This window comes from Balearica regulorum, chromosome 9 (assembly GCF_011004875.1).
Source record: "Balearica regulorum gibbericeps isolate bBalReg1 chromosome 9, bBalReg1.pri, whole genome shotgun sequence".
Taxonomy (NCBI): Eukaryota; Metazoa; Chordata; class Aves; order Gruiformes; family Gruidae; genus Balearica; species Balearica regulorum.
In genome coordinates, this window is record NC_046192.1 from 27,320,140 (window position 1) to 27,342,851 (window position 22,712).

Sequence of the window (22,712 nt, forward strand, 5' to 3'; positions counted from 1 at the left end):
TCCTGTCACAGTATCAATCACTGCCTCCTGTCCACTCAATCCACTTTTGATTTATCAGCCGCCGTCTTTCTGGACTCCATAACTCGACCCAAACCATTTTAGCAAGACATTGACAAATAGCACCCAGTATCACATCAACCTGTTCCACTTAGTAAACTAAGAAACAGTAACTGTGACATCTCTGCATAAGTATTCCGTTCTATTCCCCAGACTGATGTATATTAATGAGGAGATGGTATTTGAAATGCTTCTTCCACATCAGCATCTAATATGATCAAATTAGGAAATGGGATGATTTATTAAATTTCGTAGAGCTGAAATATTTCTTTATATCACTATATGTGTGGTTTCAGAAAGTGAGCTGTTGCTTTCAATTTTTCTACTGAGGATGTGCCTGCATTTCACAGACGAATTATTGTCTTTAAAAAGATTGCAAGAAGGCGAAATGTTATTAAGCAAATGCTCAGTAAAACAAACTAAATCAGTTTTAAAATTCCTAATTTAATGTAAATCTTGGTTGTTTTGCTGAAATTCAGTTTGTGATCTTATTAAGTCATATTTGCATCGTACTATCTTGCTGTAGGACAGCTTTAAATTTATAGCATTACTAGGAAGCTCCACTTTTTTGACTCTAAAAAAATGTATCTAAAATAAAATAGTTATATTATGCACGAGTTTTCTTATCTTCTAAAATAAGGTACAAAAAAAAAATCATTTTAGGTTACAAAGAATACCTACGCAAAATATTTTTAAAACATGTCATTGTAAAAAACCAACTTTTCAAATTAAAACTTGGTATTTCAGTATTTTACACAGTTGGAGCTCTGTAAATCATTCATTCACACAAAACACCTATGTTAGAGAAGTTATTTAAAAAAATGATATTATGGCCACATATTATACTTTTTACCAACATTTTCACTACCTTGAAAACCAAACTATCTTAATTTGATGGGGGGACTGTGGGGAAAGAAGACATTATAGGATACAGAATTTGTGACATCTGCATGACTTATACCAAAAACAAATCCAGTGATTTAAAGGTAATGGATCTTAACTTCCAATATGAATCTAGTTTTCTAGCGTCGGTCCCACTCCCATTGGGGAATAAAAAAATTAAAAAAAAAAAATCACAGTTGCTCAAGTCCCAGAGGCGGTACTCTGAAGGTACAACAGTAACATTACAAATACAAGCAGCATAGAGTTGATCTTCACTTTTCTGCTGTATATTGTGGCTTTTCAGGTGGGTCAGTGGATTTTACTCCCTGCCACTGGCAGCTAAGAAGTGGGAGAGCAACAAGAATACTTTAGTGGGTAACACACTCCTTACTACACTAACCCAAGGTGGCTGCCTGAGTTACGTCTGATCATTTTATCAGCTGGTTTACCTGTTTTCTTCAGTACTTACCTTTAAAAGTCATATGAAAACAAGCTGCCCCACCCCAAGCAAAAAATTAATGAATTACAGATGCCAAATTCTTACAAAAATTCCACTTCAGTGCTACAAAGCCATACATTTCCCAAGACAAATATTGTCTCTTTGCATTAACAGCTCTGAATGGATTTTTCTTGTCTGATTGCTTTTTTAATTCATTTCAACTTCTGGTATCCACAACCTCCAACAGCAAGGGCTTCCACAGCTTAATTACACAATATATAAGAACCATCTCCTTTTGTGTGAGCAGGATCTGCCACCAGCTGACTTCACTTCATGCCTGCCCCAGGTCTTACATTGGAGGAGATCAGAAATACTCATTCCTTAATCATCGTTCCCCACCATTTATTTTTATTTTTTTATACTCCTCCATCACATTCCCTCTTTTCCCCACGATCTCTATTCCAGCCTGAAGACTCGTGATGTACTCAGCTCTCCTAGGAAAGCTGTTCATACCTTCGATCGAGTGCACAAGACAGATTTTGAGATAGCAAAGAAAGGAACTATTTACCATTGCTGCAACTGCCTCACCGCTAAGAAACAGGGAAAACACAGGCCTCTAGTAGCAGCTTTCTGCAACCTATTAAACTCTTCTGCAGAAATAAGATTAATCCATGGCTTCTCAGTGTAACATTACAGCAGAGAGCAGACTCGAAAAAAATTACAGTGAAGGATTCAATGTGTCCTGTTGTGTTCAGTTTTATGCTTTGAACATTTTAGTTTTATGCTTTTAACGTGCCAAAAGACTCTTCTGTTATAATTTAGGGTGTTATTTATAAATATTTTCCCTGAAGAACCATGTCTGTGAATAGTAACATCATTTAAAGTGACATGCAGCTATACCTTCATAGCTATAGTACTGAAAAAGCTAGTATATTTTATGCATAAAGTATTTTATACACAATATTTCCTAGCACAAAATGAAATGAACAGTAGGCATGTTTTTAAAGTTTTTAGGTGCATAATTTCCATATATTGCAATGCCAATTAACATCGGTAAAACCCTTGGAAAAGATGACCATTAGACTATGTCTAATGAGATCTGCAATTTATACTTATTACAGTAAACCCAAGATCTTTAAATCAGGTTGTCAGATTTCCTGATGCTGAATATCCGACATACCGTGTAAAAACACCTTCATTTTCACCTCATTCTTTTGGCATTTCATTGTTCTAAAACTGATTTTGTTAGCAAAACAGTGGATATTTACAGGAATATTTCCACACACAGCGCAGCAGCTTATCCGGGGTCTACAGCTCAGATGGTACGTATACTCAAAGAGAGATCAGACAGTTTAAATAATCAAATTGCTACTACAAAGGCACTGCAGCAATAAGTGTCCAGGCAACTACTGTAATGAACAGCTGTGAATAAGTCATGAGAGAATACAAATAAGAGAAAGTGAAACGTTCGTGTCTTTCCGCAACAATTTTTTCAACATTTAGATGCAACAGCTCTACCTGTTTGGTATAGGAAAATGACATGTTTCACTAAATTCTTGGTGCAGGTACATAAAATTGCCTGGCTGAAGACCTGTAAACACATACCAAAAAAGCTTTGATCTGCTTGATACACTCAATAATTAAATTCAATAGAAAATGGTAACAGTAATTCTGATATCCAGGGATAAGGTTTATTTAAATCTTTCAATTGAAAAATACACGCACACAAAAATGGAGCTTCTTTCAATCACAAAAGTATGAAGCAGATTTTATAACATGATTTGCAACATGTGATTAAGATTTAAATATTTAAATTATGTTTATTATTGAGAATATCCATTTGTCACAATCCAATTTATCAAAAATAGGTATCTTTAAATATTTAAAGAAAAATATTAAGAAAAATGTGCATAACTAAATACTCCTCTCTTTCCAAGGGAAATACAGATGAGAAAATAACAGTTTAGTCCGATCTTCAGGGAGCTGGTGTTATACATGGGAGTTATGGAAATCAGTAACCAAAAAAAATCTACAAGAAGTTTTCAGATGATTACAGTTAAACCAAGGTGACTTTATTAATGTTTTTTGCACTTGGTCAAATGCAAAACATATAACTTATCTTCAAAACCAACTGTTCCACAAGTGTAATTTAAAGATTTAGTACATCAAAAGCACAGCTCAGAGGTTTCAAATTCGGAAGAGTTTCAAGTGACATGTAGTTTAGACGATCACTTGCAAGCATTACTTCTAGTATATTCCAAACTCAGTAACTATATGGAGATTTTAATTGAATGTTCTTACAGTACAGAAATAATAATAATAATTATTCTTCCTAGAAAAAGAGTCTTACCTTCTTGTTCTACTTTTTGATCTCGATCTTTGAGACCTGTAGGATTTGCCTCTGCCCCTTGATCGGCTACGACTCCGTTTTCTTCTAGAACCATATGAAGAACTACTGCTCGATCTGTGTCTGCGTCTAAAACAAAACCACGTGATTAGTACGCTACTGCCTCTAAAAAACAAACAAGCAAACAAAAAACCAAACAAGAACAAAAATCCTAACAGTTTACTTAAAAGGGACATACGAACCTGTGGTGTTTGTATTACAACATGTTGCAGAAACCTCAAATACCCCCTTTACGCTGTAATAAGTAATTCACATCCAAGTGGGCAATGCCTGTCCTAAAAAGCTTACATTCTAAAATACACAATTCAAGACAGAAAAGGGGCAGAAGGAGGAACAGAAGTTAACTGATTTGCCCCAAATCATGCAATACCTCAAGGGCAAAGCCGGGAACACAACCCAGCTCTCAATGGATGTCAGTCCCATGACCAGCTCATTGGAACTCGTTGCCTCTTCGCCAAACCTGAAGTTGAAGAAACGTTTAGACCTACATTCTCAGCAGGATTTACACAGAAATACACCGTATGGGATAAGGACTACAACTCCAGTGCTAAAAGTGAAATTCATGAAATGTTAACTTCTGCATCACCACTCTATAAAATTATTTCCAGCCATACCACGTACATACATAAAATGTAAACACAAGCATGTATTTTAAATTATGTACACCTAAAAATATTTTCTGTATCTCTCTCTCTGTATAAACTTAGAGATTTGTTATCTTAAACTTTCATAACATGTAATCTTTGTTCTGCTCTGATGTAGATAGATCCTCCTTTCTTATGTACTACTAGTAATCAAATAATCAGTATTAATTTATTCCATTTGAGCTTGGAAATTTTCTCCTGAGTTCAGTCAGGAGTCAGAACGGTACTTCCCTCCTCCCTCCCCCCCAAACTCCCCATTTCATTTATTCAAAGAATAAATTCTTATACACACAGGAGAAAGATGAAAGTATACATGCTAAATACATAAATCAAACCAACTAATCCAAAAACTGGTGGAAGGGATACCTTCCAAGTCTTAACCTGTTGTAAAATTTCATCTCCATCTCCCTAACAGCTAATTAAATAACAATTACAATCCTTATGAGAACCTCGATATTTTTGGGCTTTATTATGTTTGAGTAATATGAAAATATAACACCACATAGCAACATTTCTCTAATTCAGGATGAAGTCGATGTGGTACGTGCTTACCTAGCATAAAGGAAAAAGTGTTGTACTACGCACAAGTAATGCTGCAGTAATGCAAACCAGAAAGGATATATAGGTTAACTACTAAAGAACAGGTCTTCATCTGAAAAAGCAATGCAATGTTCCTGCTAAATGAAGATGAAGAAGAGTAATCTTAGAGACTGCTGCTTTTGGTTCTTCAGGGTCAGGGGTAAATCCAGCAGAAGCCCAGCGTGTAACAGTGACTTAACTGCCAGGAGCGAATGCCCTAAACTGAGGGCAAAGCAAAGGTGCCAGCCAGATCCTAAAAGCAGACACTTTCCTCTTTTCTGGATTCAATTTAAGTCAACTGGTCTTCGTCCAGACTCTAATCTCCCTTCAAGCTCTGGTTTTATCTGCGAGATAGCCATGCCTGCACTGGACTAAAGAGATTCATAAAGCTGCATGTCATCAGCATATTGTTGGCATCAAAGCCCATGTCATCTCGCTGTGTCCCCTTAGGGCTGTATGTAGATGCTAAGCAGGAACAGAAGAAAGGGGGGATGGAAATAAATAAGAAACCCCCCACAACCAGCCAACTTGCCCCTCACCGACACACTCTTCTGCCAGCTAAAGAAAGGTTTGTCAGGAGCACTTTCCAACATATTTACAATGCCGCAAGACACAATGAGTATTTTCCTGCTCCACTTATTAATAAATTGACTCCAGGATCACCACAAGTCAGACTGAGAGACAACCATGCTATCTAAAAAGGTCAGGTACTGAGAGTGGCCTCTGATGAGGGAAATACAACGTTTGGTCACGAAAAATTTGGTAGATACAGTCACATGACCCATGTTCTAAACACCTGGATGACAACTGTATTCTGTACACATACAAAATAGCATGAATAATAGTGAAAACTAGCTGTGCTGCAAACGTATAGACCTACTGTAAAAATCACTCTAAGTCTTTCTATTGAGAGAGTCTGCCTTGCTGTCTGCCAAGACCTACTTGCTTTATTACAACAGAGAAAAGTAACACAGAATAGTCTATAACTAGTTGAATGAAACTACTTTTCCAACTGGCATTAATACATGAGCCATTATATCTCCAAAAAGACATGAGAAAATCAGTATTTAGAAGGAGGAGAAAAGAAAAGTTATTTTAGTTGGTTGGATTTTGTTTGTTTTAATAAATAAGTTACCTTTGGATCTGCATTTTGTGTATACACTGCTTTTGTATTCTTGGAGGAGGGGAAGATGTTTGGGGTTTTTTAGTGGGGGTAGTGAGTTTGGTATTTTTCTTTAAATGTGAGTGGAAATATTGCCACATCTTCCAAGATTCCGAGCAAAACTTTGCTGTAAAATTCCAACCTAAAACTGACTCCACACTAGAATCCAATGCCTCTGGCTTTGTACCGTAACTTGAAAGAGCCCAATTAGTAAACAACTGCAACAGACAGTAAATTACTATAAATGCACCTTTTCTCATAAGAATGAGAACGAGACTGGAGATCTCGAGACCGCGACCTTGACCTTGATTTCCTTCCAGATTTTTTACGGCTGTATGTTCTGCTGTCTGAGGAACTAGTTGAAGACGAACGCCTGCGGTGTTTCTTTTTCCTTCTGCTTCTGTTCTCTTCTTCTGTGTCCGAGGAGCGACGTCCCATTTTGACACTACATAAAAACAAAAATTCTAAACTGTAACAAAGTCTTACATCCATGTTACACTGCTATAATACATATAAGTATATATAATGTCTGTGCAAATGTAAACAAACATACGGTCATAGCATTTTTAAAAGTTATAATATGAATAGAAAATTTGGGTTGCTTGCAAAAATAAAAAAATTAAATAAATCAAGACATAAGATGTCAACAAATTCATGTTACCAAGTAACTTGAAATTTACATTGTCAGCAAATTTGAATTAATATATTATGGTGGTTTTAGATTGTGGAATTAAAATAACGCATGGTTTTGTCCTACTTGTTACAATTAAAATATGCATTCAGAGAAAAAAAAATCTAGAAAGTTATTTTTTAATTCATTTAAACTACAGCTAGGTTAATTCTGATTCTCAGTTTAGATCCACTCAATTTTAAATTCCTTTATTCCAAAATCAGATCAACAAATACTAAACTTTAGAAATGTTTCTTGATTGTCAACGTGTTTACTTGGACAAAGTTTACAGACTTTGATATCAGATTTGGAAAAAAACCCCAAACCAACAGGTAATGGGGAAGCCTGCCATTCACTTAGCTTTTGCAAAGACTATCATCTTCATTTCGAACTCCCAAGAGAAAAGTTTCATTGCTTCACAATTAAAGGATTGTTGTATTTCTTGACTTTTCAGGTTTCAAAAAGTGCATAATGCTTTAAAGTTATTTTTCTGTCCTAGCTCTATCCACCCAAGACTCAAGACCCCTCTTCACACACACTTCAGCTAATGGCAGTTAGTAACAGCCCCTCGTCCCAAGAACAAACAGTTATTTCAAGGCTCCCCAGCTACTTCTGCACTGGGAAAACAGGAACTCATAATTCTTTAGCATTCATATCAACAGCTAGATCACGGATATATTTTGCCACAATATCACCTGTCTTTAACCAACACTGAAATATTACAGGTCCTCATATTTCTAGCATAAACAGGTTGAACTCGTTCATTTTCTGCACAGAAACTTTTGCCCTTCCTCACACCTTTTATCACCTAGGCAGCAGGCCCTGATCTCCAGGGTAGAGACTGAAAGCAGAACGAAAGAGAAATTCACCTTTAAGTACGCTTACGTTCAAATTCACAAAAGGTTTACATGCAAATACAAGTCTTGATTATGCTAGGCCCTTCGGTCAAAATGCATGATTCAGGAAAAAAAAAAAAAAACAACATATTTAGTTCCACAAAGTCTCTTAAACTTACATTTTTACCCTCAAGAGAGCTAAAACTGTTTTGCATTACAATCCTACATTGAGATATAGATATATATAGAGATACATACATAAAAAAACCACCCAAGCAGGCACGGGATTTGCAAAGCCAGTGTACTGTGACCAAGTTTCCCAAGGGAGCCTTTCAGGTAGCTACATTCAAAGTACAATAAATACACAGACAATGTTGTGTTTGACAGAATTTGAAGACTATGTCAGAGACGCAGGTTTGCTCATCAAATTGAGATGCGCTCTTCCCACGCTGCTGAAGCTAGTCCTAAGGACTGCCAGGGCGAGGAAGGCAGAGGAAGCTCAAGTCAAGAGTCAAAGGGACATCCTCCTGCAAAGCGCCCAGTTCCGGACCCGGCATCTACTTCAAGGAGAGTTTCTACATTTTATCCAACAGTTGTTTAATGCAAAACACAAGACAGTCAATAAGTAGCTGGATTTTCCTTGACGTTCACTAGAGTTCACTTACTGCCACAATCAAAACAGTAGCTACGTAAACTCACTCCTATGCAGCCAGATCTCCAGGGACTGCAGACAGGTCCCAGTTGCGTGCCGAAGAGCCATCAGTTCCACTCCTGCAGCCAGGAGTGTCTACAAATTAGCCACTACTAATCATTGCTGCAGTAAATCCCTCTATGTACTTCACTTCTCAACAGTTTCTGTTTTCAGTACTTTAGAATTGGTCTTTCAGCTAACGATCTAAACAAACCATTTTTGAAATATTCAACTTAAACAGCAAATCTCTGTGCAGCAGAATTTTAGGAGGATGAACTGCTATGCAAAGGAATTTTTTTAAATGAAGTTATTTCTACCATCTTACTAAAGTTATTCCACACAGATTTTGAAAAAGACAGAGGCAGTGCTTTACAGACTATTTCATCTCATTTAAGGAACTATCACTTTAATTTACAATTCTGTAGAGGAATGTCAATTTATATCAACACACCATCTTGTGCAATCATTTTATTCTTTTTCCCCTCACAGTAACAGATTTACAGCGCTCCAAGGTACCAACAGTTATTGAGCAGTAAAATAAAGCTCTTCACATATACACTGATAGAACAATCTTCAAATGAACACGATCCTGAATCTCAAACTTAAAATAAGCAGAACTGCTCAGAAAGATGAAACTACAACACACAGATTTTAAGCTAAAAGCTCAGACCAAAGCTCATGACAGCAAGATTAATGAAGGAGACCAGAGAACCAAGGAGTACAAAAGACATTTCTGCCGAGATACTTGCCACTTGATGTGGATATAGTTATAAGCCAGAACATTACACTTCAATATAGATATCATCTGTTCTTTAACTTCCTTTTTTTGCCATCAGCTTTTTTTCCCCATTCGGACATATAACTGGATTAGGCAGCACATAAAACTAGTGAAACAGATTATGTAAATCTCAATTTAGTGTCTTGAGGCCCAAAGAAGAACTACATGCTATGGCTCTTCCCCGTTACAGGACAAACCCTACAGCGTACATGAGCCTCAGGAGCTCCAGGTTTACCATGGATGAGCTACAGGACAGAGGCACATGGGTGACTGATGTCCTGCACATTCTAGAGTTTCCACTGTAAAAGCGGTTGCCAGAAGCAGACTGTTGATCCTGGAACAATTTGTGTAGCCAAGTCCTAGTAGCCGTATTATCTTGCAAGTACACAGGCAACAGACAAACTCGTCAGACAGGCACGGGCCATCCCTTCGGTACGTGAATCACATTTTCCTGCAAAGATGCCTCATATAAACACAGCACTGGAGAGTAGTCAATTATCAAGAACTGTAACAGGCTTGTATTCCCCCTGACTACTGCCCACTCCCTCTGTACTCCTGAACGCATCTGGGAAAAGGGATCACCGGCATTGATTGATGACGCCGGCAGAAGAGTTGTTCTGGTGAGTCAGTAGTGGTCCATACACCAGTTCCACAAGCAGGACTGTATAACAGTACCCACAGATCGCACTGGAGAACTACGATCACTCAGGGAACGTTAATTAGCAAAATAACAAGGGTGGAGGCAAACAGAAAAAATTAAGACTCATGACATGGCATCACATGCTGAACCTCATGGGGTTTTCCTACATGGCTGTTTCCATACACAGTCTGTAGATCCACTGCAAAAATTTGTACCATAGTGTTTACGGAATGGTGCAAGAGAATTCACCCTTATAGCTATAGGGAATGCCATTTTTAAGGCTCCTTACCCTTACTTCCCAGACAGAAGTGTTAAGCCATATGGATTTGCAATAGGAGATATACTTCTGCCAACCCCTCTGCGCAGACACTGTGGAAGATACGGCTCTCGATGCCTGGCAAGGCACAAGAGGTGGCAGTAGGCTTTTATCCTGACTGTGGAGCAATACTAGGAGGAGGAAGAGGAGGAGGGAAAGGAATATTAACAAGCACCAATGGCAAACAAACAGTTTCAGATGAACTTAGAACCTGGGTTACATCCCAGGCATTCGTGGGGAGACAGTCTCCCAATCATCACATCAGTGAGGCTCATTCTTTTCCATCATTCAGCCTCAACCTTCCCCCTGTGCAGTTCTCCTCCACTCTTAGCATATTCCCTCACTCGCTTCGGAATTTAAAACTAACTACCCTGGTCAAACAGCAAAGGAACACTAAGAATTCAGAAGATGCTGTCTCAAGACATGAGGACCCACAGCAGCTACATGGAAACTCATGCTGAAGCCCGAGATGGAACGTAACATCATCACATTAATCAGCTGCTTTAGTATTTTGAAGGCTCTAGTGAATGTCTGCACCTCAACATTTTGAAGGCTTGCAGTTTGTCTGAAAATGAACAGCTTTTCCACAGAATGACTAACAGCTGGACCTGATGAAATTTAAGTCCCCATTCTGGAGCACAGGCATGTTGGAGTATCTAAAAGACAAGTCTCCAGGCCTTTGCTTTTTTAACAGTTAATTTTTGTTTACGTCTCATTTCTGAAAACTGATGCTGCAACACTGGTCGAAATGGAAACAGAGTGCATACTCATAGGCAGGTTTTACCAGGAGAAACATCAACATCAGAAATTTCAAGCCAAGTATTTACATTCAGCAAAGTTATAAACAGTGCTATTAAGCTCGCCTGCAAATGGCTAAGTAACCTCCCACCCTGTATACAAAAATGTAAAGAAAACATAGATGACATAGGAAATAGACAGACTTCTCCAGACTCAAATCTACTCAAAGAGAGTAAAGCACACTTTACAAGATAGTAAGAAGTATACACTCATTGATCTGACCTTGTTCAATCTTGTTTCATAGATGTTAGAATTATTTCAAGTGTGCAATACATATTTTCAAACATGAGTTTCAAATTACCATTGTATTTACCATAGATTATTAGAAAACAATATTGTTTGGTTGTTTTTAATCAGAGGCTGTTATCCACTAAACATTACTGCAGCAGACTACATTTTGAGCACAGCATCCAATTAAACAATACAATCTTTAGTTACCATAATCAGCCAGAAGTGATGAAGGTAAAATAATCAAATTTGTTTGGCACCAAATCCAAACAATTTATGTTTGTTAGTTACTAAGAAACTTTGATTATAACCGACTTGCAATAATCACTAACCACCTGCACTGTTTATGTAGCATCTCTACAAACAAGAAGTTATAACCCATTAGAAATTATAACCGATGGAAAACACACTGCCACCATCTCAGTATCCCCTTCTTCCTGCTGAACTCTGCAAGTCCATCTGTAGGAAAGAATCAACAAGTCAGGACGAGATGCTACTTGAGCTTCAGCCAGGAAACAAGGCTAGCTGAAGTAAAATTTATTGTAAGTCCTCGACAAACATGCTTGCTAGATGATAAGCACAAGTCAAAGTGTTAGTAATGGCAACGCTCTTCCCCAAAAAAGGGAAACCACAAACAAGCAGAGGTTAGAAGTCCCTCAGACAGCTCCTGTGTGTGCACAGATCAAAGACTGGCTTTGTATCTACCTCCACCAAGATTATATCTATGCAGAAACTCTCCCTGCTCTACAATTCAGAAAACTGCTCCCAGTAGAGGAAGAGACTTGATTAGAAGAGACAGTAAGGTGGCTGTTTTTCTGAGGGCAGCAACCTGAATTGTTGTTGTTGATTTTACATACTTCTCCAGCAGTGCCTCTTTCCCTCAGCCAAGTTTCCAGATCATTACGGGGGGAACATCTGAATCGCATCTACCAAGAGAGCTACCATAACTGGTTGCCTCAGAAGAAAGTCCAGACATCAGAGAAGCACAGGAATTCAGTTCCTTTTTTACAATCTCTCCCATAGGGACAAGAATCCATAGACACCGAACATACCACGACGCTGTCTTCTGGTTACGTGAAGGATATCCTCTCTGACAATGACATCAACGGTATTTTTCAAAACCATTCATTTTGGACTTTCTTCAAGTTTGCCTCCATTCAAAATCATGAATGAATAATTTATAACAACAGCATTCCTTAACTTTGTTGATCTGTAAGTTTAATCTGAACTTTATGATATAGCTTTTGATATTTCTTTAAAATCAAGTTCTAAATACCTTCCTCGCTCCTGGAGGTTATAGGATCATGCTAAACCAGTTAAAATAACACGTTTAAAATTTGTCCCAGATCATCAGAACAGATAAAGTGTTCAACAAATGTTTCATTCATAGCTGAAAAAGCAGCACCCAGAATTGTACTTAACTGAAATATAAAATGAAAACACCTAAAAATGACTGCTGCTAGAAACAGCACATTAGATACAGAAGAAACCAAATGCAAACCTTCCTTACCCACACTTTCACAGACAAGAGCCGGGAAAGCAAGATCCTACACGAATAATTTCCTCCTTTCGCCCTGTGAGTCACAATATCAGGTGGGCTCCAAGGGCAGGTGTCAGGGACAGCATCATCCCTCCAGGTACTTCGTGCTCCCCACTCACATCAGCTGGGCCCGCTAGTGCACAGCGAGACGACAGACAGACTGGAAAGGACCGGGAAGAGAGCAGTTCCTGGTGCTCCCTGCCAGCTTCCAGCGGGAAATCCCACCAGGGCGAGGAGGAACACCACCCCCCGGGCTCTGCTCTGCGCCCAGCCGGCTGCCCAGCTCCGGCCCGCCGGTCCCTACGCGCTGCCCGGTACCTGCTCCTCTGCCCGCACAGGCGGGAACAGGCTACTGCCAGAACGGACGGACACCTCTGCGACTGGGGTTACACACACACACGCACACACGCACACACACACACTCCTCAGCCGGTCAGGCCGTTCCCCGCAGCCCCCCGCGCCCCAGAGGGCACAGCAGCGCCAGGTCGCCGGGAAGCCGAGCCCGGCACCGGCGGGACTCCCGACACCAGGGCGGGAGGCCCGAGAGGGGAAGCGACCCGCTGCCTGCCCACGCCTGGAGCCGCAGGACCCGGCGGCCGAGCCCGGCTGGAGCCCGTCCTGGGGCCCCGCTACGGCCCAGGGCGGCCAGGCCGCGGCAGCACGGCTCCGGAGCGGCTCCGGAGCGGCCCCGGCGTCGTCATAGCGACACTGGGCAGGCCCGGCCCGGCCCCGTCCCACCACTCCCCGACCCCGGTCCGAAACCGGGAGCCGCCGCGTCCCCTCAGCGCGCCGCGGCCCTGGGGAGCGGCAGCAGGCCGCAGGGCGCGTCCTGCCCCGCGGCGGCCCGCGGCGTCCTGCATTGTCCCTGCCGGGGGTGGGCTCGCCGCCGGGCCGCACCACGTTACCTGAGCGGCGGAGCGGCCGGGCCGGGCCAGGCCGCGGGAACGAAGGAGCCGCCGGGCCGCGACTGCCGGTTTGAGCTCAGCGCCTTCCTGGGCGGCGGGCAGGCAGCAGCAAGCCACCGCCGAGCTCATCCAGGCGGCCAGGCAGCGCCGCCGAGCGCCGAGGAATCGATGCGGCGCTCTCGCCGCCCCGGCGGGGCGATTCCCCACGCGCCACGCGTGATGGGCAGCGACGGGCGCGCGGCCGGTCCCGGTCCCGGTGTCCCCGCTGCCCACGGGCGGCTGCAGCGGCCCACGGCAGCCCGCGGTCTGCGCCGGGCGCGGCGCGGTGACAACCGTAAGCGCTTACCGGCACGTTGCCGTGGCACGCTGCGGTCCGCCTCCCCCGCGGGTGACGGGCTCCGCGGCGGCGAGGGGCGAGGGGCCAGCGGCGCGGAGGGTTTCTCGTTTCACCCGAATGTGATTAAAGAGGTTCGGTGTTTCCTGGCACTGACAACCGCCCCCGTGGCCGAAGGGGCAGCGCTTCCCCCCCCCTCCGCCCCGTGGCGTGGGCACCGCACCGGGGCCGGGCTGTGCCCCGGGGAAAGGAGCGCCCCAGCCGCGGGGTGACAACGTCCCGGGCCGCGACCCGCCGAGCCGAGCTCAGCCTCCGCCGGGTAACGGCGAGAAACGCAACGAAACAATTTAATCCCTGCGCTTAATTCTGTCTTTTGACGAATTTGTCTGGTTTAACTCGAGTTTCCGAACACGCGCTCCCCGCCACGGGAATTGCGAAGCGTTGCGTGAGGATAAACGAAACACGAGGCTGGAAGAGCCGCTGACGATCATCTTTCCCGTCGGCAGCCGGTCTGTTCCCGTCGGGACCGCGGTGTCCGATCCCCCACGGTACCGAAAATACCACCCGTGGCGGAGCGGGGACAAGCGGGACCGGTTCACCGGCGGCGGGACCCGCTGTGCCGCCCGAAACGGAGTAACAGTAAATCGTTGGCTAGCGCGGCTGAGGCGTGTATAATTGGATCTGAAGAAATGCTAATTCCACCCTCGATACCGAACCTGCTCGAGTAAATAAACGCTCTTTTATGTAAAGTCATCTTTCCAAAGGTCAAATGAAAAATCAATACATAAGCAAGAGTTAAACAATTTTGAATAATTTATTAGAATTCTAGCAAAGGTGTAAAAGAGACGACTTCTGTCAACCGAAGTACTCTCTTAATGGGATTTAAGCAACAAAGAAAAACAATATTAGCAATAAATAGCGTAATTCGCTCTAATCTGATGCCTCAATTCGCCGTATGAGAAAACGTTAATGATACGGCTGTATTTGTCACTGTCAATTAGCCGGTAATTTATTTGGTGGATTTGGGCGTCCACGGAGGAACTTTTCCGCCTCCCCCGCTGCTCGCCCGGGGACGCGTCCACGGCTCCACGGCGCTGCGCGGCGCCGCGTACCGGGCAGGCTCCCGGCGGGGAAGCGCCCCTGGCCTCGGCCCCGCACCCTCCCCCGCACCCCGCCGGGGCCGCCCCGACCCGACCCCCACCCCCCCCCTCCTCCGCGGGGCGGTACGCGGGCGCGGAGCCTGCGCGCCCCCCCCCCCCCCCGCCTCCCGCCTTGGCCACTCCCCCGCAGCTCCGGCCCCTCTCCCGCGCCGCGCTCGCCCGGGACCTCGCGCACGGGCCCGCGCCTAATTAAATTAATTAGGGCGCAGCGCGCGGCGGGCGGGCCGGCGGTGCCCTGGCCGCATTGCCCCGCGGCGGGCGGCGCGGCCGGGCGGCGGAGAAGGGGTCCATTCAGAGCTCCGAGGGGAGGTAATTCGCCGGGAACAAGGGGCAGGCTTTGCAAAGTATAAATAGTGCCACTTCAATCGCGGCGTCACTATCAGCCCCCGAGAGCCCTGCACGTCGGGCGGCACGGCTGGGCTCGGCTCGGCACGGCACGGCACACGGCTCTGCTCGGCACGGCCCGGGGCGCCGCCGCCACCCCGCCCCGTGGATGCCCGCCCGGGGAGCCGGGGCAGCGCGCCCCTGAGCCGCGGCCATGGAGGAGCTGACGGCGTTTGTCTCCAAGTCGTTTGATCCCAAAGCGAAGGAGAAGAAGGAGCTCATCACCTACCGCGAGGTGCTGGAGAGCGGGCCCCTGCGCGGCGGCGGACCGCGGGAGACCGGCGGAACCGCGGCGGAACCGGGCCGCGACGAAGCGGGCAGCCCCACGGCGCGGGCGGGCGGCGGGCGGTCCCCGCCGCGGGAGCCCGACGCCGTCGCCGCCGAGAGAGCCGCCGAGGCGGCCACCCCCAAGCTCAGCGACGGTAACGGCGGCACCGGGGGCTCCCCCTTCTTTCCTTCCCCTTCCCCTCCGTCGTCCCGTTCCCCCCCCCCCGCCCCCGTCGGGGTCGGTACGCGCGGAGCGGAGGCGGGAGCGGGCGATGGCCGCGCACCGGGAGAGACGGACCCGCGGCCGCGGGTGGACGGGGCTCGCGGCAGCGCCCGTGGGGAGGCTGCGACGGGCGTTAATGAGCGGCTTCCCACGTTTTCCCAATTAGGGGAAATATGCGGCCAGTCTCGAAGTTTATATTCAAATATTTAAACAAGCATTTAACTTGCTCATAACACGATCTGTTCCTGTTTAGCATCCCACGGGAAGCCGCGCTGCCAACGAAAGCCCGGACACGCGGGCCCGTTCGTTCTCCCGCGGATCTCGGCTGCGCGGACTCGCGTGGGGCCGCGCTCATCCCCGGCTCCGCGCCCAGCGGTTTTCTTCAGAAATACCCCGTGTTTATTCCGCGCGTTTTCCACGCCGGGGCGATGGCCGCGGTGTCCGTACCGGGGCCGCCCGCCGCTCTCGGCAGCTGCGAGCGGGCAACCGGGCCGCGCCGGCGGAGCGGCAGCGCGGTCTCCGCGGCCCTCCGGCGGGGCAGGGCCCGTTCCCGTCGCTGCGCGGGTACCCGCGGTTCCCTGCCCGCCCCTTTTGTTCGGACAAACGTTCTTGGCGGAGCGCGGCGCGGCCGGGAGCATCCCCGGAAAGGGCTAAGAAACAAATCTGCGCTAACGAGCGGGGCGCGGGGGGAGCCGGCAGCCGGGGCAGGTCCCGCGGGGCTCCGCGCAGGGTCCCCCCCGCTCGGCCCGGGGCGCGTCTCTGGCAGAAAAATTAAACGACGAAAACAAAATCCGCGGGAGGGAGCGGGCTGGGGCGCGGAGGGGCCGCGGTAACCGGCGGAGCGCACCGGAGACCTGTTGCTGCGCTTCCCCCCGGGCGGGCAGCGGGGCCGCAGAGCTCCCGCGGGTCGGTGCGGCGGGCTCGGTGCGGAGCCTCCGGGCGGCGGCCGGGGCTGCGGGATGCGGCCGGCCGGGCCCCGCTCCCCGCCGCCAGCGGTTACCGGAGCCGAGCGGCGGGGCCCGGAAAGGCAGCGGCCGAGGCGGGCCTAGCTCGGCCCGGGCTAACAGGCCCCGCTCCCGGCTGCCCCATCCCCGGGGGAAGTGGTGGTGGTGGGGGTGTCCTGCCCGGTTCCGCCGGGCGCTGCGGGAGCCCGCGTCGCGGAGGGGAGCGGCGGGCCGGCCCCGACCTGCCCTGCAGCGGGAGGAAACCCTCCGGAGCGGGCTGGCCGGGCTGGGGGATGAGCTCCGGCGTCCTCGCTGCGCGCCCCCCCCCCCCCCCCGCCTCCTCGCCCGGTGCCGGTACCCCGGGCAGCCCCCGCGGTCCCCCCCGTCCCGGCCGCCCCGCCTGTCTGACTGCCCGTGTCGTACCCAGTGTCCCCAGAGCTGAAGGACCGCAAGGAGGATGCGAAAGCAATGGAAGACGAAGGGCAGACGAAAATCAAGCAGAGGAGGAGCCGGACGAATTTCACCCTGGAGCAGCTGAACGAGCTGGAAAGGCTTTTCGACGAGACCCACTACCCGGACGCCTTCATGCGGGAGGAGCTGAGCCAGAGGCTGGGGCTGTCCGAGGCCAGGGTGCAGGTAGCCAAGCCGTGCCCGGCTGCGGGGATGCGTGGGTGCTCGTGTGCGTGGGGGGGGTGTGCGCGACGGAAGGGGCCAGCTCGGTAAAACCGGGCCGTGCCCCGTGCCCGCCGCTCCTGACACGGGCTGTCGGAGGAGGGGAGCTCCCCGCGCCGGATTGCACCCAGCAAATCTGTGAAATCACCTCCCCGGGCTTCCTCGCTGTTTGGGCTTCTTGCAAGTCCCGTGCCCCTCCCTGTGTCGCGATTTATTTAGTCTCTGCGTTCATTTTACCTCTGCCTCGGCAAGGGCTCCCACGGCTCTTTGGTTTATTCTGTTGGCGTGGGCTGCGGTCCCTCCCGGGCTGCCCCTGGCGCAGGGCTCACCGGGCGGGCGGACCAATTCACTTTATAGATGTAGTGACCATAAACTAAATTAGGAACTGCTAAGTGAAAAGGAAAAAAAAAAAAAAAAATTACACTCCGTTTCTCGTCGTGGTTCTGAAATCTTGAGGGAAGCGGCACGAAAACTGAGTGAAGTGCCCAGACCGGCTTTGTTCGGATTTATGAGATACAAAAGTCTGGGATAAAACCAGGCTATTTTAAGCGTTCTGTCGTACCGAGAAGCCACAGCTTCCTTTGATTTAACCTGCGCATTGATTTAACCTCGGGCTGCCCTCCCAAAGTTTTTTCAAAATCGGTTCCTGGGCTGGTTTCTGCCAGTTTTGTCGGGCTGCGATGGAGGGTGAGGAAGGGTCCGGGCTCTGCCCGGCTGGGGAGGAAGGTAACTCCTCAAACCAGAACAAATGTAGCTGCTCCGGTGTATTTCCGTTCTAATAATAAAAGAAGAGAAAATGATGGTCATTATTTGTTTGAACACATGGAGTAGTTTTAGGCCCCTAACATCTGCAGCTGTTAGAAAGTATCGCTGTAACAGATACTCCCCCTCAATCTTTGTGCTCGCAGGCCACCATCTGCACCGAACTATGCGCACAAGCCTTGTGGGGTTTCCCTGCATCTTGTAATAGGGTAAGGACAGACACAGAGCGGTCACGTTGAACCGAAAAAGTCATAATCAGCAGCTTTTGTCATCACAGCCTGACCCCCCCCCCCCCCCCAAAAAAAATCAAAACAAACCAAAAAACCAAAAAACCCTTCATTTTCCCGCTCCCCCGTTTTTCGGCCGAGGCGGCCGCTTATTTACGCCCAGCAAAATCGTAACAAACCCAAACCAAACAAAGTTGCAGGGTTTCAACTTGGCTATGAAAAATGAAACAGGGAGGTGCTTCCTTCTGCTGGCTGTTTGCTCCACAAAGAACGCGGCGGCGGCGGCGCATAATCCGCGCTCCCATTATGCCAAATCGCAGGGAGCATAAGAACTTTTGGAGATTTACATAGATTAAACCCGTTCCCTTTAAATCGTTCCGGAAAACGCTTTGCAGTAATATTTTGCCTCGCATCTGCACTAATTTGTAAATTACGGAATGTGCGTTTCCACGGGAGACTGAGGGCGAACGTGGCTGTGGGGCAGATTGCGCTTGGCTGCAGTAAATGACAGGGCGGGGGAAATTCACGTTTATATTTGTCTCTTCAAGTAAGACCTCAAAAAAGATTTTTTTTTTTATTTATTTTTTTTTTGGCCGTGGGGAAAGGATTGCTTGGTGGATGTGGCTTCTGAGATGCGGTGCAGAGGTCTGTCTTTAAACAGGAATGTTTTCAGACGCGCTCTCCCTGCTTCCCTCCCTCCCTTCTCTTCTCTATGCGAGCAGAACTTTCTTCTGGAAATTTATTTCAACAATTCCACTTCCAATATTAAAAGCGTGTTCTTGTCTAACGCGCAGCCTTTTCTGTGGAAGCAAATTAGATTATCATGATAATGAGACAATTATTCCGCTTCTGTGCTACACTCCACTGCACAGAAGAACAGAGAAATTCTAAACTTCTTGGTAGCGAAGCCTTTATGACAATAATTACCCCCCCTTCCCCCACCCAAAAAAAAAACCCCTCAGTCATTAAACTCTGCTGTTTAGTTTTTCTTGAAGATAAAGCTAATTAATTTATTTATTAATGAGCACGATCTTCTCAGGCCTGGCGGTGCAAACACCCAAGCCCGTTATCGCCAGTTAGTATTGGATATCAGGAGGCGATTTGGGTCTTTTGGGACCCTGATGTGGAAAGACGAAACCGGGGCTCAGAAAGTAATTTCTCTGGAACGAGCACTCTGCAAATGGCCATTTTCTGTAGATTTTGATTCTTTTTCCCTCGTCCTTCGCGTTTCGGGCTCAGGAGTGGGGGCTGCCCGGGAGGAGGGAGCCCAGCCCGTGCCGCAGCCGGGTTTCTTTGTCTGACCTTTTTAAAAATTATTATTATTATTTTATTATTTTCGGTGAGTTTATATTTTTTTTTTTTTTTGCGCTTCGCGTCCTCCCCGCGGCAGCAGCGCGATCGTGACGCCCGTGTCCCGTGTCGTGTGTGTGTCCCCCACCCCCGCCTCTCCCCGCAGGTCTGGTTCCAGAACCGAAGAGCCAAATGCCGAAAGCAAGAAAACCAACTCCACAAAGGTACTGGGGAGAGAGAGAGAGAGAGGGAGGGAGGGAGGGAGGAGGTGATGCGGAGTGCCGCGGGGATGGCCGGACACGCGTGGGGGCGGTCGGGGGACTCGCCCTCGCTGACCGCCCGCCGCTGCCTCCCGCAGGGGTGCTGATCGGCGCCGCCAGCCAGTTCGAAGCCTGCCGGGTGGCCCCGTACGTGAACGTGGGCGCGCTGCGGATGCCCTTCCAGCAGGCAAGTGGGCGGCGTGGCACGGGCGGGTCGGGGGGGTGGGGGGGTGGCTGAGCCGCACACGCGTGACCGCGGGGGCGCGGGTGGGTGGCTGCCACGCGCCGCCTTTCTCCCGGCAGGTTCAGGCGCAGCTGCAGCTGGACAGCGCCGTGGCCCACGCGCATCACCACCTCCACCCGCACCTGGCCCACGCACCCTACATGATGTTCCCCGCTCCCCCTTTCGGGCTACCGCTGGCCACGCTGGCCGAGTCCGCCTCCGCCGCCTCCGTGGTGGCCGCCGCCGCCGCCGCCAAGACCACCAGCAAGAACTCCAGCATCGCCGACCTCCGCCTGAAGGCCAAGAAACACGCCGCCGCCCTGGGGCTGTGACCGGCCCCGCTCGCTTTTTGCGTGGGTTGCGTTTGGGGTTTTGGCTTTTTTGTTTGGGGTTGGTTTTTTTTTTTTTTTAAATAAAAAAGGGGGAAAAAAAAAAACCCAAACCCAGAGGAGGGAGAGGAGAAACTGTTGGGAGATATATACTTATTTAAAGAATGAGAGGAACTAGACGCGCAGCTGGGAAGTTCACAGGTTTTGAAACTGACCTTTTTCTGCGAAGTTCACTTTAATACAAGAAATTTGATAAGAGAGGCGGGCCTCCTTTCACGTTGCATCAGATACTTGAGTTTAACAACCACGTCTGGAATAGCGACAAAAAGAAGAGAGAAAGACGACGACGAAGAGGGAAAAAAAAAAAAAAAAAAAGAAAAAAAAGAAAAAGAGAGAGACAATGATTTCTCTGCGAATTTCTAATGGGAAACTGTCCGGGATACTTCCTCCAGCAGCATTCCGGGTTGCATGTATTTGTATTTCATTGATGGAGTCCTTTGATTCACTTGCACTTCACCCTCATCTTTAGTAGAAAAAAACCACAAAACAAAACAAACAAACGTGGCTGGGTTCTTTCTCTTTTAATCTTGGAGGGAAGCAGAGAGAGGGAGATCAAGCACTACCTTTTCCACTCTTAAATCCTTGTTGGTCGTTTGCTGTCCCACCTCTGAAATAAACGGGAGCGGAAAGCATCAGGAGAGCGGAGTGTGCCTCCCTTTGCTGGGTCTCTCTTGTCTTGGGGGCAAAAACAACAGGGGGAAAAAAAAAGGAAAGAAAAGGAAAAAAAAAAAAAGAGTATTTAATTCCCAACCACCACTTTACACAACGGCAAATTCCAATAAGAGGTACTGGGTACATGTAAAATATGTTGATACACACGAACAAAGTTTTATTTTGGCTATAACTTGTGAATTGATAGTTGACTGTCAAACATTTACATTTTATCTCATAAAGGTGTATCTATTCACGTAATCTTGTGATTTTTTTTCTATTATTATTATTATTTGACAGACGTATAGGTATTTAACCTGGGGTACCTTGCAGTCGGTGATTGTTATCCCAGTTTGCCATCAGACCCTCAGGCTTATTGCCAAGGCAGAGGGAAAGCTCTTCTACGCGAACTTTGGTATGGACGGGCTTTGTATCTATTTGTTCTCCATGAAAACAAAATTATTTATATTGACCATATTTTTTCTAGTGTATTTTAAGTTATTTTAAAAAAGAAAAAAAAAAGAAAAGTGTTATTTCATTACGTTTGTTGTCAGTACAATATATTTTGTTTCGCTCAGGTTTGCTTCACCTTTTTTAATCCATTTTCGACGTCACGAATTTCAATAAGTGCCAAGTAATGAATTTAAGACACTTTGCGACCTATTGACTGAAAAGGGTAACGTTTTAGTGGACGGTTTCACGTCACCTCTGGTACTGTTAATATTAAATCATCGGTGATATTCTTTCTTTTTTTGTGTTTACACCTTCTGTAGAGCTCGCACGTTTCTTTCTGCTCCGTAGATATCGCGACAGGCCGATAGCGCCCAGCACGACGAGGAAGCACCGCTCACCTCAGCGCATCTTTCGTTACCGCTTTATATCCGTTTTCCTGAGTTTCGGCTTCACAAAACTTACCGCGGCGTTTTGATTTGGCTTTCTTTTGAAGAAAAATAGACCGGTGGAAGTTATATAGCAATTGTGTCTTTACAAGTTCTGTCAAGTTCCCTCAGGTAATAAAATCGAGGAAAGCGTAATGGCTCGAAATATTTTCCAGGGAAGGAACAGAGGGAAATTAGCACCGTGCAAAATTCGCACTCCCGCCACCTCCCTCCTCGCCCCCCGTGTCCGGTTAGCAGCGGGCAGCGCCCGCACCCCGCGGCGGGGCGGCCCCGGTCCCGGCCCCGGTCCGAGCGCTCCGCTCCGGCCGCCCCCGGGGCCGCGCAGACCCGCCGTGCCGCGGTGGAGCTACCGCAGCGCCCGGCTGTCCGCCGGAAGCCACCCACCAAGCACGGCACGGGGCCCCGCCTGGAGCCCGCTCCGCCGGGCCGTCTCGGTCCTTCAGAGGGCTCCGTGA

At 47.5% G+C, this 22,712-nt stretch overlaps 2 protein-coding genes across 5 annotated transcripts in view; one reads left to right on the forward strand and one right to left on the reverse strand.

Annotated features, from left to right (window-relative positions):
- RSRC1 (arginine and serine rich coiled-coil 1) overlaps positions 1-13,692 on the reverse strand; it is a 164,785-nt gene extending 151,093 nt beyond the window's left edge. The window contains exons 1-3 of the mRNA XM_075761672.1: positions 13,573-13,692; positions 6,421-6,615; positions 3,729-3,854 (exon numbers count right to left, since the gene is read on the reverse strand). Coding sequence (XP_075617787.1) covers positions 3,729-3,854; positions 6,421-6,608 — 314 coding nt within the window. The 5' untranslated portion in view covers positions 6,609-6,615; positions 13,573-13,692. The remainder of the gene's footprint in view (positions 1-3,728; positions 3,855-6,420; positions 6,616-13,572) is intronic.
- Positions 13,693-15,197: 1,505 nt separating this feature from the next.
- Positions 15,198-22,377, forward strand: SHOX2 (SHOX homeobox 2). 4 transcript variants are annotated; one of them, XM_075761674.1, is made up of 7 exons: positions 15,198-15,872; positions 17,312-17,520; positions 18,465-18,527; positions 20,002-20,059; positions 20,194-20,282; positions 20,399-20,671; positions 22,132-22,377. In XM_075761674.1, exons 1-6 carry the CDS (start codon positions 15,605-15,607, stop codon positions 20,648-20,650), a joined length of 939 nt encoding a protein of 312 aa, XP_075617789.1. In that variant the 5' UTR covers positions 15,198-15,604; the 3' UTR covers positions 20,651-20,671; positions 22,132-22,377. The 4 variants fall into 4 exon arrangements, with proteins under 4 accessions (XP_075617789.1, XP_075617790.1, XP_075617788.1 ...); XM_075761675.1 differs by having other exon boundaries at positions 22,160-22,377; XM_075761673.1 differs by lacking the exon at positions 22,132-22,377 and having other exon boundaries at positions 20,399-21,402.
- The last annotated feature ends 335 nt before the right edge of the window (positions 22,378-22,712 follow it).

Coding starts and splice junctions, on each gene's coding strand:
- SHOX2 (XM_075761674.1), top strand. CDS start 15,605: ATGGAGGAGCTGACGGCGTTTGTCTCCAAGTCGTTTGATCCCAAAGCG. Junction 18,528..20,001: donor TCCCTGCATCTTGTAATAGG/GTAAGGACAGAC, acceptor CTCTCCCCGCAG/GTCTGGTTCCAGAACCGAAG. Junction 20,283..20,398: donor TGCGGATGCCCTTCCAGCAG/GCAAGTGGGCGG, acceptor TTCTCCCGGCAG/GTTCAGGCGCAGCTGCAGCT.